This window comes from Vanacampus margaritifer, chromosome 13 (assembly GCF_051991255.1).
Source record: "Vanacampus margaritifer isolate UIUO_Vmar chromosome 13, RoL_Vmar_1.0, whole genome shotgun sequence".
Classification (NCBI taxonomy): domain Eukaryota; kingdom Metazoa; phylum Chordata; class Actinopteri; order Syngnathiformes; family Syngnathidae; genus Vanacampus; species Vanacampus margaritifer.
The window spans coordinates 11,188,951-11,204,803 of NC_135444.1; the positions used below are offsets into that span (position 1 = coordinate 11,188,951).

General features: G+C 37.0%; 3 protein-coding genes across 10 annotated transcripts; 2 read left to right on the forward strand and 1 right to left on the reverse strand.

Moving 5' to 3' along the window:
- Nucleotides 1–204: 204 nt before the first annotated feature.
- samd13 (sterile alpha motif domain containing 13) lies at nucleotides 205–3,491 on the forward strand. Of its 2 annotated transcripts, none has more exons than XM_077583515.1 (5): nucleotides 205–353; nucleotides 803–915; nucleotides 1,123–1,165; nucleotides 2,417–2,528; nucleotides 2,599–3,491. In XM_077583515.1, exons 2-5 carry the CDS (start codon nucleotides 888–890, stop codon nucleotides 2,740–2,742), a joined length of 327 nt encoding a protein of 108 aa, XP_077439641.1. In that variant the 5' UTR covers nucleotides 205–353; nucleotides 803–887; the 3' UTR covers nucleotides 2,743–3,491. The 2 variants fall into 2 exon arrangements, with proteins under 2 accessions (XP_077439641.1, XP_077439642.1); XM_077583516.1 differs by lacking the exon at nucleotides 205–353 and adding an exon at nucleotides 364–634.
- Nucleotides 3,492–3,500: 9 nt separating this feature from the next.
- On the forward strand, nucleotides 3,501–15,257 carry dnase2b (deoxyribonuclease II beta). Of its 6 annotated transcripts, none has more exons than XM_077583509.1 (8): nucleotides 3,501–3,646; nucleotides 5,739–5,869; nucleotides 8,562–8,613; nucleotides 8,744–8,918; nucleotides 9,143–9,221; nucleotides 10,934–11,095; nucleotides 12,877–13,074; nucleotides 13,878–15,257. In XM_077583509.1, the coding sequence occupies exons 4-8, from the start codon at nucleotides 8,805–8,807 to the stop codon at nucleotides 14,210–14,212; spliced, it is 888 nt and encodes a 295-aa protein (XP_077439635.1). In that variant the 5' UTR covers nucleotides 3,501–3,646; nucleotides 5,739–5,869; nucleotides 8,562–8,613; nucleotides 8,744–8,804; the 3' UTR covers nucleotides 14,213–15,257. The 6 variants fall into 6 exon arrangements, with proteins under 6 accessions (XP_077439635.1, XP_077439637.1, XP_077439636.1 ...); XM_077583511.1 differs by having other exon boundaries at nucleotides 8,588–8,659; XM_077583510.1 differs by having other exon boundaries at nucleotides 8,588–8,613.
- Nucleotides 3,511–8,189, reverse strand: uox (urate oxidase). 2 transcript variants are annotated; one of them, XM_077583514.1, is made up of 8 exons: nucleotides 7,376–8,189; nucleotides 7,063–7,275; nucleotides 5,730–5,846; nucleotides 5,405–5,483; nucleotides 5,132–5,318; nucleotides 4,923–5,046; nucleotides 3,704–3,787; nucleotides 3,511–3,638 (listed from the first exon to the last, which is right to left on the reverse strand). In XM_077583514.1, exons 1-8 carry the CDS (start codon nucleotides 7,394–7,396, stop codon nucleotides 3,567–3,569), a joined length of 897 nt encoding a protein of 298 aa, XP_077439640.1. In that variant the 5' UTR covers nucleotides 7,397–8,189; the 3' UTR covers nucleotides 3,511–3,566. The 2 variants fall into 2 exon arrangements, with proteins under 2 accessions (XP_077439640.1, XP_077439639.1); XM_077583513.1 differs by having other exon boundaries at nucleotides 7,364–8,189.
- Nucleotides 15,258–15,853: the final 596 nt, after the last annotated feature.

Genomic DNA, 15,853 nt, shown 5'->3' on the forward strand with positions numbered 1-15,853 from the left:
TTTTTTCCCCCTCACCTAACTTTATTTCTGATTGCAATGGGAATATTCTCTGCTGTAGCGAATTTTATGTAACAAATAATATGGCACAATAATAAATCCTTTTTATTAGAAAAAATATTGACCGATTCAATGTCCGACCTAGTAGATGCAAAATAAATAAATAAAAATACACCACATGCTCCATGGGTGGAAATAAACTTCACTTCCCATGATTCTCCAGTGACGTAGGCAAAGGAAGCTGTGACGATAAGAAGCTAGTTGCCTTTGATTAATTTTTGATATTATCAAATGGATATCTTCCATTTTTTGCAAGTACAACGCCACGGGATGTCGGGAACTTTTTGTCGTCACTCGTAAGTTGGTTCATTTGGACTACGCGTTATTGTCAAAAAAGGGGTCATTCAAAATGTGTTGGATTTTGTATTAGCAAAGCCAGCTAACTGTCCACGTTAGCTTGATAAATACGAAAAGGCAGCGATAGTATTTGATGTTCGCTTTCTGTTTATTGTGACTGTTTTACCATTCGAGCCACGTTGTATTTTGCCATTAAATTTAATCGACAGCAATGGAAAAGCGCGAGTGTGGGTGTTGACTCAATTTTGTTATTTTTAAAATCCAACTATCATTGTGAAATGTGAGTTTTAAAGGCGTCATTTTCACGCGTTGCATTTCTAGTTCCGTTGCTTGTTCCTGAAATAATATCACCCTTCCCGATCTATTTCCTGATCGTGCACATATTTGTCTTTACTTTGACATTTCTCCACTGAACACTTGTTTCCTGGTATTTTCCCCTCCCTGACAGAAACATCTAGTCGTTGGGAAACTACAAGAAAGAAGGATGTTGAACCTGCCAGCTCTACTTTAAAATCGACAAGAAAAACAATCTGATGAAAATTAATTGCAACGTTACTGATTGTAAGTAAAAACCACGCATTCGCGTTTATGCGTACCTTCGGTAATTGCTTAATAATAACTGAATGGTTTTAGCTTCATACTCTACTGTTTGTGGCAACGAAGTGTGTCATCATTGTTTGAGGTGTATGCAAATTTAGAATAAAGTTTGAGAGCATGTACTGTATGTGTGCTGATATTTCATAATGGTTCCCAATTGTTTCGTTGCAGCCGTCATGGAAGACAAGGCAAATGGTTCTGTTGACACCAAAAGGTACAGTATCAGATTTCGGAGAAGAGTGTGCTTATTATGTTCAGTCAAACGTGTAGCTAAAAACTGTATTCAAGAAAGATTGCTGTTTCTTTAGAATATGATTCGAGTAAAAAGTCAACTTAAAATGTAAACTCCTCAATAATTACTACCTAAGCATTGATATGTAGTAATAATAAGTATAAATAATGAAGTAAGAGGGCAAATTCAGCTACAAGAAATTGTCTTAAATGAACTTTCTTTGTTCACACAAACCCACATAATAGACTTTCCAAGCAGATATTAATAATTATATATGATTTGAGTATATTAAATCGCTAAATAAATCAACTCTGTCAAATAACTCAACACTGGCCTCCATTTAAATGAGACAGTGTTTAAAATTAACACGTTGGGGGGTTGAAATCAACTCTGAAAACAAATTTAACACCAAAATTTTAACACTCCAATTTTTGCTGTGAATGTATGGAATAGTCTCAGATTCTCAAATGGTTACCGGTACTGGAACGCTCCTAGTCTGCTCCCTAGCGACTGTCGAGTTGCTCGTGAGCAAGGCAAGCGCCCACCCACTCTCCTCAGCTCAACATCACTGTTTGCGTCTCTTTAACTCTGACATCTCTCCTTGCATGCCTGCATGTGTGTCATTTGGTTCTAAGTGTGCGGTGTATAGTATAATCTGCTTTTTGCCCAAAGTCAGCTGGGCATAGTACAGTATAGAGAATGAATGGCTAAAAGGCAATATACATTGAATCATATTGTTTTTTATTTCATTATAGCCTTTATTAGTCAATTAAGTGCAGTTCTTTATCATTTCTCTACTACTGGATTGAGTTTTTGCTCCCCAAAACGAAAAAATATGATCTATTTTAAATGTTTTAAGTCCCCCAAAGACATATTTATAAGTTTTTTAGGGGGGGGGGGGGGGGGGGTTATGCTAGACTAGAGCATACAGAACGCTCTCAACCTCTCAACTGCACAGAACGGTTGAAGAAATTGGTAGTTATTACAAGAACGGCCAGCAGGTGGCAGCAGAGCCTTGCTTAAGGGCACCTCGAGAGTAGTCAGGAAGGAGACTAGCATCTCACCAACAAAGAGTTTGCATAGTTTTTGTATTGTCAACAGCAATCCCGCCATTGTGTCCATTGGTGGACTTTTGCACAGTACTATAATCAATGTCTGCATGTTTTTTTTTTAGTTTTTTTTTTAATATGTTCAGTCTTGAATCTTGTCATGAAGAATATCATCTCTCCGCAGCCCAGTGGAGAATGGCCAGCTTCCAGATCCAGCCAACTGGGGGGTTGCTGACGTCGTCAATTACTTTAAAGCAACAGGGTTCGAGGAGCAAGCCGCAGCGTTCCAAGATCAGGTTGAACTTCCTGCCCATCTCCTACTCACTTGTGTGACAATGACAATCAAATCTCTTCGCTTCTTGACAGGAAATCGATGGCAAGTCACTGCTCCTGATGACGCGTAATGACGTGTTGACGGGCCTGTCAATAAAGCTGGGCCCGGCACTGAAGATTTACGAGTATCACGTGAAGCCGCTGCAAACCCAACACCTAAAGAGCAACGCCTCTTAGCAAGTCACCGGGAGCTCGTTACTCCCCCCCGTCCGCCTCAGTGACAATCGACAACTCCCGACCAGCTGTCCGTTGGCAGAGACTTCTCTGGCCGCATGGCACCTTAAAACAGGATCAGTTTCAATATGTTTTTAAAAGCGTGGACCCCAAATATGGGTCTCACGCATATGAGCTGTTTACCTTTTTAACTGTTCTTATTTTTGCTGCTTCAGATTTGTATTTTATATTTTGTTCATGTTTTATTTAAGACAAGATTTCTTGTTGAGGATGGTGTAACAGAAGTGTGATTTGTGCGTGTGGAGTGTGTTATATGTTTGTGTTTGTGACATGAACCAGTGATGGTTTTAAAAATGGTATTTGTATATAAGATGATATATGATTGAAATCACCAGAACACTTTGATACGACATAAAATACAGATGTGGTACTGTTGAATTTGCCCTAAAAAAAATTGTGTACGCTGCTCTACTGCGCAACTAAGTCCATGCAACGCCACTTGGCTTAAAATATGAAGTATTATACTTTTTACCAGATACAAGCCAAACTGTAAAAGTCTTGCTTGGTTCTTTGGAAATAGAAACATGTGTAAAATGATGATGTCGCTACTACTCTGTGGTGCTTCAACTTAGTTGAAATGATGACTAATCAGGTGTGTGTGTGTGTTTTTTGACCTTGTGCAACACTGGAGTTTGAATATTTCAATCAAAGATTTGCAATAAACGGTGCTCTTTTCTCACCAAAGAACAACACCTGTTTATTGGTGGTGGTTACTGAGACTAAAGTAAGGTATGTTGTCAGCATATTCTGTATTTTTGCTTATGTCTTCACAGCCTGGCTTGCTTCCTACGCACTGTCCCCGTGATGTTTCCTGACGGGTTGTCAAGCGGAAGAAGAACCTGCGACGGTAAGAAAAATATTTCAGTCAACAAATGACATCACGATTGACCATAACTGAACTTACTTCGCCCTTGTTCTCAATGCCCATTTTTGTCATGTCGATGGTGAAGTAGTGGTTGTTGGGCATGATGATCTCAATTTCGTCCACCTGTAAGTTGGTGCACGCATGAGCTGGGATGCATTAACTCACCATAAGTCTTTGATTTGTTTTGCCCTTGGTGCGCTTAGTCATCAACTTGTGGCTGTTGTGATAATATGGGTTATAATTGTAATCCCTTCATATTATGTCAAGCACACACAAAAAAAGTGGTCGGACATATACGTGCAATATGAATGTGCATGTATATATATATATGGGAATATATGGTGTTCCACAAAGATCAATTCTGGGGCCTCTTCTGTTTTCATTGCATGATTTGCAATGCCAAGTTGAACAATTCTAGTAAAGAAGGGTCTGTGAATACGCATATAAAAGTTGTGGAGTTCAGTACCTCCAACAAGGTTAAGAACCACTGTTTTGCAGAATAATGATAAAATTAAATATATTTGGTTTATTCTGAGAAAATAGATGCAAGAAAAACAAGGTTGGTGCATTACAAGTTAATTAATTTTAAAATTGTGCCAAAATAAAACAAAAAAGATCATCCAAATCAGAGCGATTTAATATACTGAGTGCAAATAAAGTGATGTCTTTAGAAGATTATTTAAAAAGCCACACCCAAAAAATATTTCACAAAAAAAAAAAAAGAGTTATATCTAGTTGGAAAAACTTAAGTTTTTTCACTCAGAAATTCTAAGTAAATTTTACAAGGAGAGTTTTGAATAAATTTGACCAGTTTATTAAGAAAATAAACAAATAAAATCTACACAAGGGTTGAGGAACAAACCCACATCCTTCAGGTTGGGAGACAGCCACTCTACCACCTGAGCCATGCCACTCCTGCTGTGTGTTAGTATATTGATGATGTCAGGCGGAATCTTTGTACCTCCAAGGGACCCATTTTTTGTTTCATTTTTGACACACCAGCAATGCAGTAAAGTGGCAAACAGCAAGAATGGCTCAGGTGGTAGAGTGGCTGTCCCCCAAGGTAATGAGTTCGTTCCTCAACGCTTGAGTAACTTTTTTTTTAATACACTGGTAAAAAAAAAAAACTCAAAACTCTCCTTGTAAAATTTACATAACATTTCTGAGTGATTTTCAAGTAAACCCTACTTATTTTTTTACAGTGCAGTTTTAAAGTACTTTGTTGGGTGCCTTATTAAGGTGTAAAATATGACCTTACCTCAGGAGCCCGAGTGAGGACTAGGACTTGCGTATCATAAAGGGTTTTCTGCACAGAGGGGGAGAACTCTCCAAGGTCAAAGGGGCCTGCAAACTTCTCAATAATCGTATCTTTGACGCATTTCCTATCAATGCAAGATTGAATTTCGATTCAGTATTGCAGCGTTCTTATTTCTACTACAGGGATAAAGAATTGGATCATACCATTACCAAATAGCATCAAAGTTGACATCTTGAACCTTGTTGTAGTGCCACCTGGCACAGACGGTGGTACAGAAACACCTGTCCGTGGCCTCTTGCAGTGTCGTGAAACGGTCTCGGAGGAAACCCACAAAACCAGATTGAGTGGTTTTCAGCACCTTCATGTCCTTGAGTCCACCGTGAACCACCGGAATGCCTGAGTAGGGGGATAGCGCGAGAGTGAGTGAGTGTGCGGAGTGCCAACCACACAAAGAGGAAATAAGAGAAAGTTGATTGCATTACCGTTGAGATGTTGTTCGATGTCACAAAAACGAACGCTTTCCGGGCTATAGATGAAGGCGTGGGCATGTTCCACCCCATTCTGAAAGCGGAAAACCGAACCCAAGCACAGTGTTGAATTACTGAAGTCAAATTATTTGTCAGTCTTCGTAGAAGGTTGTTAATTAACCACACGTCCATGTTTGAAAATTTACCCAAATCCTTGATCTGGAAAAGCTCAAGTTAATCAATGTATGTTTTGGATAATAACAAAGTTACTCAGTGTTTAAAAAAAAAAGGATGTGGCTTTGATCAGTAAACTTTGCTTCTTTCTTCTTCTTTTTTTTACCTTCTCCAGCCTTTTCCATGGTGCCTCCTCCATGTAAACCTTGACCCTCAACACATGATTGAAGGAGGTCAGGAAATGGTGACAAAGATCCAAAGAAAACTGCTCAATGGTCTTCACCTGAACGCAAAACACAGTGTGAGGTAGGAGATAAACATACACATATTTCGTAATTGACAATTACTCTGAAAAATATATCACAACCTCTAATACTTGATATTCAGATTGAATATACTATGACGGGACTGTTTGATATTATCTTGCTATTCCCAGTGTTTCTTCAAGATGGGCACGTCCTTAAGAGCTTTTCCAATCACTACTAAATTTGCATCACATGAACTAAAACAAAATTGCAACAGAATACATTCTCGGTCTGGCGCGCTTTCCAATTTTTGATTTATTTGCCTCCCTACATAGCCTTCAGTCATAATGCTTGGAATATTTATTGAGTTATTTTAGGGATTTAAATAATTCAACATAATTTCCATTACATGTGCTTAAAATTAATAACAGTGTTCCCTCAGTTTTCACTGGTGATACGTTCCGAGCCCGCCCGCATTAAGTGAATTTCTGTGAAGTAAAGGTTGACTTATTTATTCATGTATTTCTTTTTCGGGGTGGGTGGGGGGGCTTAAATGTCAAACTTGGAAACAACTTTATTGATGCACAACCACCACTAGATGACATCATTGCGCCATTTTATACAAAATAAACATAGTTTCAGAGTGCATGGGAGTAATGGCTGCATTTTGCGCAACCTACATGTCTCTACTGTCGATTATAAAAGATTGGGACAAGGCAGATGTTGTCATTCATCAGATTCGGTTCATATATATATAATTATTGACCATAATATTGTGTGGGTATTGAAAATTTTGACATTTTTAAAGCCATTACAACACCCTTCTAAGCACTTGTTACACGTAATAAATGTTACTTTTAGCCTGTAAAAATGTAGAATAAAAAATGAGCTGCTGATGAAGTTTTTCTTTAGAATCTTAAAATGGCTCAACCAGAAACCGGGTTACAAATTGGTCACAAATGGAAAAAGGCGATACAGTAAATCCGCAATAACTGAACTGCAAAGTAGCGAGGGAACTCTGTACTGTTTTGTTTTGACAGTAATTTGCAACTATAGATTCACACCTTTAAATACAATATTTAAAATTTATTATAGACTTATTATATATATATATATATATAGAATTATTTATTATTATTATTATAGACTTCAAAAAAACAATTCAGGAGTTTGATGAGCTATGGATAGAGGATATTTGGATGCTGTACTTCATTACTGTGTCTGTATCGTGGGGGTCGTGGGGGGTCAACTTACGCCCTTCAGTTTGGCCAAGGCATGGACGGTGTTCTTGATAGTGTCAGTAGGAATGATGTCCGAGTTGTCTCCGGTGAGATAATCCTTGCGCGACTTGAGAGTGAGCAGCACATCTGCCTTGAGCTCGATGATGTCATGGTGGCCCCCCTGTCTCCTGATGCACAACACCTTGACCGCGTTCTTCCCGTAGCCCGTCCGCACAAATTCAACATTCTGCCACATGTACGAAAATGAGAACTGTCATTCAGTCCGTGGAGGGAAGTTGGAGATGTTCATTCGAGCAAGACAGTCTAACATTTACCTGTGTACTTACCTGATTGGAAGCGCTTGCCATGTTGTCTTACCTTCAGGTGACCCTGCACAAGTGGTGTGTTTTCGAAAAAATGTGGCTTGACAGGTGGAGGTGGTGTACAAAGGGGGAGGTTTCATCCTTGCCCCAGGTCACTGGAGCATTTTTGTGTAGTAGTTAGCTGTCATTCACACACCGAACAAATATACACATTTGGTTTGACGTATTGTATGTTGTTGTTTTTTGGGGTGGAGGGTTGAGAGGGGATTGGCCATATTAAGGAATGAGGCAGTTTAACTTGGACTCTTTTGACTCTTTGTTCAAAATCTCTACATACTATTAAGTAAATAGTAAGCTTTTTTTTTTAAATACTTTATTTATTTATTTACTTTTCAGTCTCTTTAACTCTGTAACTGCTTTTACATGTTGTACTTTTAATGACCAAATCTTAGTTTCTTATTAAGTATTATACCCCCTACTTGTTGCAGGCATAAAACCAAAATAAAATAAGTGAATATTTGCACACACCAAAAAAAATCTGGTTTATCATTTTGAACATTAAATATCTATTTTTTTGTAGTGTATTCAATTGAGTTGAGGTTGAAAAGTATTTGCAAATCATATAATTCTGTTTTTATTTCTATTTTGGAATTGGGGTCCATCCATCCATCTGTTTTCTGTACCACTTATCCTCGCTATTATTTATTAGATTCCGAAAGAAATAACGTAATCATAACTTGTGTGGAACCAGCTTAATTACGTAATGGTGTAACTCACATATACAGTAAAAATACTGTATATATATTTAGTTTGTGATTCATCTCTACAAAACAAGGTGTTCATGTTTATATTTATATATAATCCAGTTTCTATGAATTAAATGACCCTCACAATTCAAGCTTCTGTAATTTGCATGAACATTTTATTTAAAAAGTGTTCCAACTTTTCACCATTCCACAGCTAAACTTCCACGATGCACGTATAGTGAAGTATTGTAAACACCTCCCAAAGTGTTGAAACTATTGCAGAGTCAGCTGGACGACTGTCATGGGACCTAAGTTATCACATCACTTCCTTTTTTTGCATATTGTCGGAGCTGTGCCGTGACCACTTTCAAAATGGATTACTCATCGTTCATAGTTTCCAAAAAGATTTGATTTTTTGACAATGGCCCTAGCATTAAGTATTTTTGTGCTTTTGGCGCTGACAGTGTGCGATGCTGCTATTTCCTGTCAGAATGAAGATGGCGAGCCTGTCGACTGGTGAGCTGACTTCAGTATTCAGACGATGACAAGACCTCACTGTGTTGTAATTGACTCATTTGTTTGTTTTTGTTTTTTTTAATATATATTCTAAACATTTTGATATGTCCTGCCATCTAATCTTCTGCAGGTTTATCATCTACAAGCTGCCCAAATACAAAATTGGCGAAGTGGGTAGTGGGGTGGATTACATGTACCTGGACCCCTCCATAGGGACCTGGCAGCTTAGTAAATACATGATTAACACAAGTCAAGGAGCCATCGGAAACACCCTCAACCAGATTTACAGCAAAGCTATTAATAAGGTAATGTGTTCCTTCCATCGCACTAAGAGGAAACATTCTTTCCAACGGGGAACTGTAGCTTCTGCTGTCATTTGCTCAATACAGCACTTCCTTGTACCGCTCGCTGTCAACATTATTGTGCACGTTATCACTATCATGACATTTCTAATATCTCCATCTACACAAGCAGGATTGGGAGTTTTATTTTTTTTAGACGTTCTGAAAATGTGCTGTATTTTCCTCAGTCTAACAGCTCTGTTTATGTCCTCTACAACGATTCACCACCTGACCTCAAATACATCCGTGCATATGGACACACAAAAGGTACAGTAGTCAACAAGCCGTGATCTTCTGGGGTGAACATTTGAGTGTATGTACATGTAAATGACTCCAAATTTTGCCATCATCATTTTCAGGATTGTTATGTGTTCCAGTCATAAGAATGAAGTTCTAAATTTAGTTCCGTGGTCATTTATCTACACCAGGGGTGGCCGAGTTCGGTCCTCGAGAGCCACTATCCAGCCTGTTTTCTATGTTTCTCTCCACTAACACACCTGATTCATGTTCAGGATCGTTATCAGGCTTCTGCAAAGCTTGCTGATGAGCTGATCATTAGATTCAGCTGCGCTGAAGGAGGGAGACATGGAAAGCAGGCTGGATAGTGGCTCTCGACGACCGAACTTGGCCACCCCTGATCTACACTATAGACTCACTGCTTTGCAGGTAATACTTTTGTTTTCGGTTCAGGAATTTAGTTTTGCACTGCTGAATGTGTCTGATTTGATGATGACTCGTTTTATTTCATCCATCATATTTCGATAAATCCGCAGTGCCCTCATCACTAGTGTTTTGATTTTGTTTTTTGCTACAATCCTGGGTCATTTTCATATATTTCATCAATAACAGTAAAGACATATGCGATTGAATTCCATTTTGAAAATCTACTATTTTTTTACTGATATGAGTCGCGATCATTCAGTATATGTAATACAGGTAATTCTTTTTAACAATAAAAATGCTCAAAAGTAATATTTTTCATACTTTTAAAGCCAAAATGTTTTAACTGTTATGTGTCCCAGTCTCAAATGGAATTTTAATGAAAGATGCAAATTGCTATATTTTTGGGATATATAGGATTTTTCTCCTATTGCTTAATATGTTTGTTTGTTTGTTTGTTTTTCATGAAAATGAAAAAAGCCATCTTCGTGTTTTAAGAGTTCCTTTTGTTTATCTTTTTTTTTATTATTATTTACAAATGGTTTGAAATGAATCCGGAGTTTAAAAAAATCACAGACATCTTTACCATTATTAATCAAATTATGTGAAAGTGACTAAATGGACAGACAAGTGAGATGGGAGTCTTTTTAGAGGCAGAGGCAAACGAACAGTTCAGTTTGTATATTACCTATTAGATTTTCTAACGTTAATGTTTGATTATGTTTTTGTCACCCTAACTAAATGTTAAGCTATTTGGCTTGTTAGCTAACCAGCTCTAACTTGACAGCTGTTTCTATAACCTTAGGATTGTAGTGTTGTGATTCGTAAATCAAAAGAATATTTTCTTAAATGTAGCATAGAAAATGACAATGTGCTCTGTGACCATAAGTATGATATTTACATTTCAATGCAAATTGAAACAGGTTGTCACAGAAACTTGTGCTAAAAGCTGGGACAACCACTTCCCTGGGGTCATTTCAGGACATGCAGTGATCAGCGTGGGCCAGCATGGCCGATATATGCGAGGCCAGAAGGGAATTTTAAACCAGGCTACTTTTACAACTGGAGCACTTTTTCCTCAAATTTAAAGGGAAAAAAATCCCAGAAAAGTCAAACGACAGGTGACTTGAGTAGGTAACAGGTCACATTTCTTGGCCAATATTCAGCCTTTGTAATGGAGACATTTGAGAAGAGGAATTAAAATCTGAAAACTTGTGTTGACTTTGCTTCAGTTACTTGGATGTAAGTGCATCCTCTGTGTGTGTGAGTACGTGGTTGATATGTACCTGCGTTCAGAATTGTTTTTCTGCTTCCAACAGGGGTACTGCTATTTGACGCTTCCCAAGGCTTCTGGCTGTCCCACAGCATTCCGCATTTCCCTTCATTCCCAGAGATGGGTTACGTCTACCCATCCTCTGGCAAACTCAACGGCCAGGCGGCTTTGTGTGTGAGCCTCCACTATGACCAATTCCTCCATGTCAGTGAGTGAACCCTCAAAAAAGAGAATGCATTCTTTGTAAATATTGCAAAACAAGGAATCCGCACACACGCACACAAATTAAGTCAGGAGTAAATAAATACAAATGATTCTCGACACATTTGTGTATTCAATAACAAGTCACAGACTTTCAAAGGATTATACTTACGACTACTTCATTATTTATCTGATGACTTCTGTTGTTAAAACTAGTGCTAACTATGACACAACTACAGTAATACAGTATAGCTATACAGCAAGAAAGATAATAAACTCATTTAATGTAGTTAATGATCTTTCAATAAATTGTTTAAGTACTAATATTGTTACTGCTGTTATTCTTCTATTCTATTCTTGGACTTGTAAAAACTGCTTAAATGTCTGTCTTTATTCATCACCCAGTCTAATAATACACATATTGAACTTGTCAAAATGAGTATCGACCCATCTCAGTTCACTCCCCCCCCCCCCCCCCCCCATTGTCATTCTTTTATTGTACTGAAAGTCTTCATTTGTCTAACAGGACGGGAAAAGGCATGAAATATAGCCACGTCACAATTATGATAATTGCATATTGGCACTAAGCACGTAGCAGTGATTTAACACAAGATATATATATATTTTTTTTTTTTCAACATCAAAAAACAATTTAAGTATATGGCAATCATAATTATCATCAAATATATAGAGGAAAAATTAATTATTTTTGGCCTTCCCATGACCTGCAAGTGGATCTGAAAGATGCAACTTCCTGTTTACCGTGTGACTAGTGAAATTTTCAAAAGGGTGATGTGTTCGATCTTAGTGAAAACCACCCAAAAAATATGTTGATGCTAAATTTTTGGTTGTTAAACTTTAAGTGTAAGCAATGACACAATTATGTTTAAAAAAAAAAAACTACTTTAACACTATTACTACCGCCATAGTATCTTTTTTACTTTATACTATACAATTACCAGTACACTCTAAAAACGGTTGGGTGAAAAATAACCCAACTATGGGTCAAAAATTGACCGATCCTCTACTTGGGTTGATTTGAGCCAACTTTGAGTCAAGAAATAGGTCTTTTAGCGTTAAACAACTCATAAATATTGGTCAGATCCTTTACTCGGGTCAAAAAATTTGGTCATTTTGTATAAAACTAACCAGAAAATTGGGTCAAATTGACCCATGAAGTGGATCGGTCCCTTTTTGATTCATAATTGGGTTTCTTTTGACCCAACTGTTTTTAGAGTGTACTATATGCGCTTCTGACTGACATTGCCAATTCTATTACCACTGCTACTTTCAACTTTAACGTTCATTACTTGTTCAGTTCTAACAATACCTTCACTATTTTCTGCTAGTATTACTCCTACTTCAGCACTGTTACCACTGCAATTCATTTATTTATTTATTTTCTGGAGAGCTCAGTATTGTTCATTCGGTAATTTTACCGATTTGACATGTCATCATCATTGCTCTCCTTTTTTTTTTTATATATATATAATATTTTTTTATATTCATATTTATATTTATATTTATATTTATATTTTTATATTGTTTTATTTTATTTACCACTGCAATTCTATTATTACTAGTATAGTACTCGGTTACATAAGTGAGGTGAGGAATGTTTATTGACAATGGCTGACTTTGAGAACTAATAAACAAAATACATTAACTTGGATGTTAAAACTTAGTACAATTTTGTTGCTGTATTCAAACATACACACATATTCTTAATGTTTTCTATCATCTAATATTTTTTTAATGCTGTTTATCTCTGATTTTCCCCAATGACAGCACAGCATCTGGTGTATCTTTTCCCACGGTTCTACAACTGCTCTGTACCCTATGCATTTGCTACCAACCTGCCTCAGCTGGCCCAGTTATGTGCTGGCCAAAGGCCAGAAGCGCTTTCGGATAAGAGGATGGACCAGCTATTCTCCCTGCAGGGAGAGATGTTTTTAACTTTTGCCAAATCCGAACGTTTTGTGGATGGTAAATATTTTTTCTTGGACAGTGTTATGTACATTTTGGCCATTTGTTACTTTTGCACCCTGAAATCAGAGGACAGCTGTTTTGGTTTTTTGACTTAAGACATAAAAGTGATTACCTCCAAATGTTATAATAAAATATGAAGTTGCTGGTACTGTCATTTTTGTCCAGGCCATCTTCAATAGTTTTCAATTAATTAATTTGTCATTGTTTTTTTTTTCAATTTATTTATTTAATGTTAGTTTCAAGTAATTTTAGTGATCAATGTTGGTGTTTCCTTCATCATTTTCCCCCACGTGTAAGAACTATCACTGCTGGTTTAAAGTTGCATAACAACCATGATCAAGTGCAAAAAAACGCTATCACCATTGTACAGATTGGATCATCCTCACCATTCCCCGATTTACTAAATGTTCCGTCATCATTAAGTCAATGTTTGTTGCATTCTAAAAAAAAGAACTCTGAGTCAAAAGTAACCCAATTATGGATAAAAAATGGACCGATCCACTTTATGGGTCAATTTGACCCACATTTGAGTCAAGAAATGTTTATTTTAGTGTTTGGTCAAATTGACCCATAAAGTGGATCAAGTGAGTCAAGAACCCATTTCTTGAATCAAAGTTGGGTCAAATTGACCCAAGTAGAGGATCGGTCCATTTTTGACCCATACTTGGGTTATTTTTGACACAACTGTTTTTAGAGTGTGTAGTTGTAAAATGTTAATATTGTCAAAAACATTATGAAATATCTACAAAGCACATTATTTTAACCACAACTGACTTCATTTCTGCCTGGCCTCCATCCAGACATCTACACTGGCTGGGTGGCTCAGGTCCTGAAAGCCGACTTGATGGTGGAGACCTGGCAGAGACAAGGCCACGACCTGCCTTCCAATTGTTCCCTGCCTTATCACGTCATGAACATTCAGAGGATCCGTCTTCCCAAATCCGTCGCGTTCAATTCCAAACACGACCACTCCAAGTGGTGCATTTCGTCGGCTGATCCGAAGCACTTGACCTGCTTAGGGGACCTGAACAGAGCGGAATACCAAATGTGGCGTGGTGGGGGGCTACTGTGCTTCTACAACACTTTGATTTACAAGGCTTTCAAGCAGGTGGTGGATTGGTACATTGAATGTTAAAAGTAATTCTTGTATTGTTCAAGGGACGTGGACTTAAATTTAATTGATTGTCTATATTTACCGCGTGTCCAGATGGCCCAGGCTATGGTGTCCTACTGTCGTGAAAGCTGCAGCATCTGTTTCCGTTTTGCAGCAATTAGCATTAGAATATAGCTAAGTTTAATCATTATTCACAAATCTGTATAGAACTGTGGGGAAATTAGCTTTTTTTTTTCAACATGGCCCTGGTTGATCTCTTTTGCTCTGTTGCCACCTGCTGGCCGTTTTTTTAATAACTACGATTTCTTCAACCGTTCTCTGCCGTTAAGAGGCTGCATCAAAGCCTTCTGTATGCTCTAGCATTGAAGAAAAAAAAACTACGTTTGAACATTTTTTTATAAATACATCTTTGGGACATGTAAAACATTTAAAATAGAACATATGTATATGTTTTTGGGAGCAAATGAGTTAACGTAATTACTATAAATTATTCAACAATTTTGCTACCATTTTTTGCTAATGGAGGATATAGTCATGTATTCTCATTTCAGCTTTTCTTGTAATTCTAATACAAAAATATAAAACAAAGCATTCTGAATGAAAAGTATCCTCCAAAATGTAGTGTTAATTTTTTTATTTTTTGAGTAAAAGACCATATTTTATGCTTTTGACACCAAAATGGACAACGTGTAAAAGAAAACATACTTTTGTAGTGCGCTTTTATCGGACTAAAATGGAGAAATAAGTTTAAAAGACATACAATGGCAAAAATAAGAATAAACTTGGATCAACATCAGTCAACAAACCTCTGGAGCTTCATTTGATGCAATTATCTCTCTAGTTGAAGTGTTAAATGGATAGACTCTGTCATTTTCTCTAAAGTCAAACAGTAGGTGGCAGCTGTGATCAGTATTCATTGTGTTATAATAAAAAATAATTTTAAAAAGTTATGTTTGAATAAAGGAACATACTTTCAAATGTAGCATGATAGGCTATATATGCATAATGAATGAAAGGGTGCTTCTGATGTTGACGTGATGTCACATCTGCCTGACGTCCCCTTTGGCAGTCCCCATGGCGACACAGTCTGCACCACATTTGCCATACGCAGTCATTAGGCTGTATTATAATAATATTTCAATATTTGTTTTCAATAGTTAAAAATGCTATAGTGCTTAATTAAGTTAACTTAAATGATTTAATTTTTTCGGTATTTAGTTTAAAATAATTATTTGTATTTTACTTCACCATAACATTTCAAGATGCACAGCGGGCATAAATGTTAAAATGATTACATTTAAATTAAATACTAAAATACTATACGAGATATTTATTCAAATATTTTTTTAATGCTTTCAAATACAGTAGTCATTCAGAAATACTGTCAGCATTGTTGTTGTATCATTGTTGTCCATCTGGCGTCGCTGTTCACACATGGGAATACATATCGTATGCATTTATTCATCCGTCAGTATCTACTTCCGACTGATCCTGAATTTATTTCACTGTCGTTGCTAATGGCTGCTAAAATAGTGCCCTGGATAATTATCCCAAAGTAACATTCATTAAAAAAAAAAATTATGTTGCATCTGTCAAACTTTTTTTTTTCGAGGGAAAGCAGTTTATTTATTTATTAAATCTTCTAAATCACCATAGGGACTG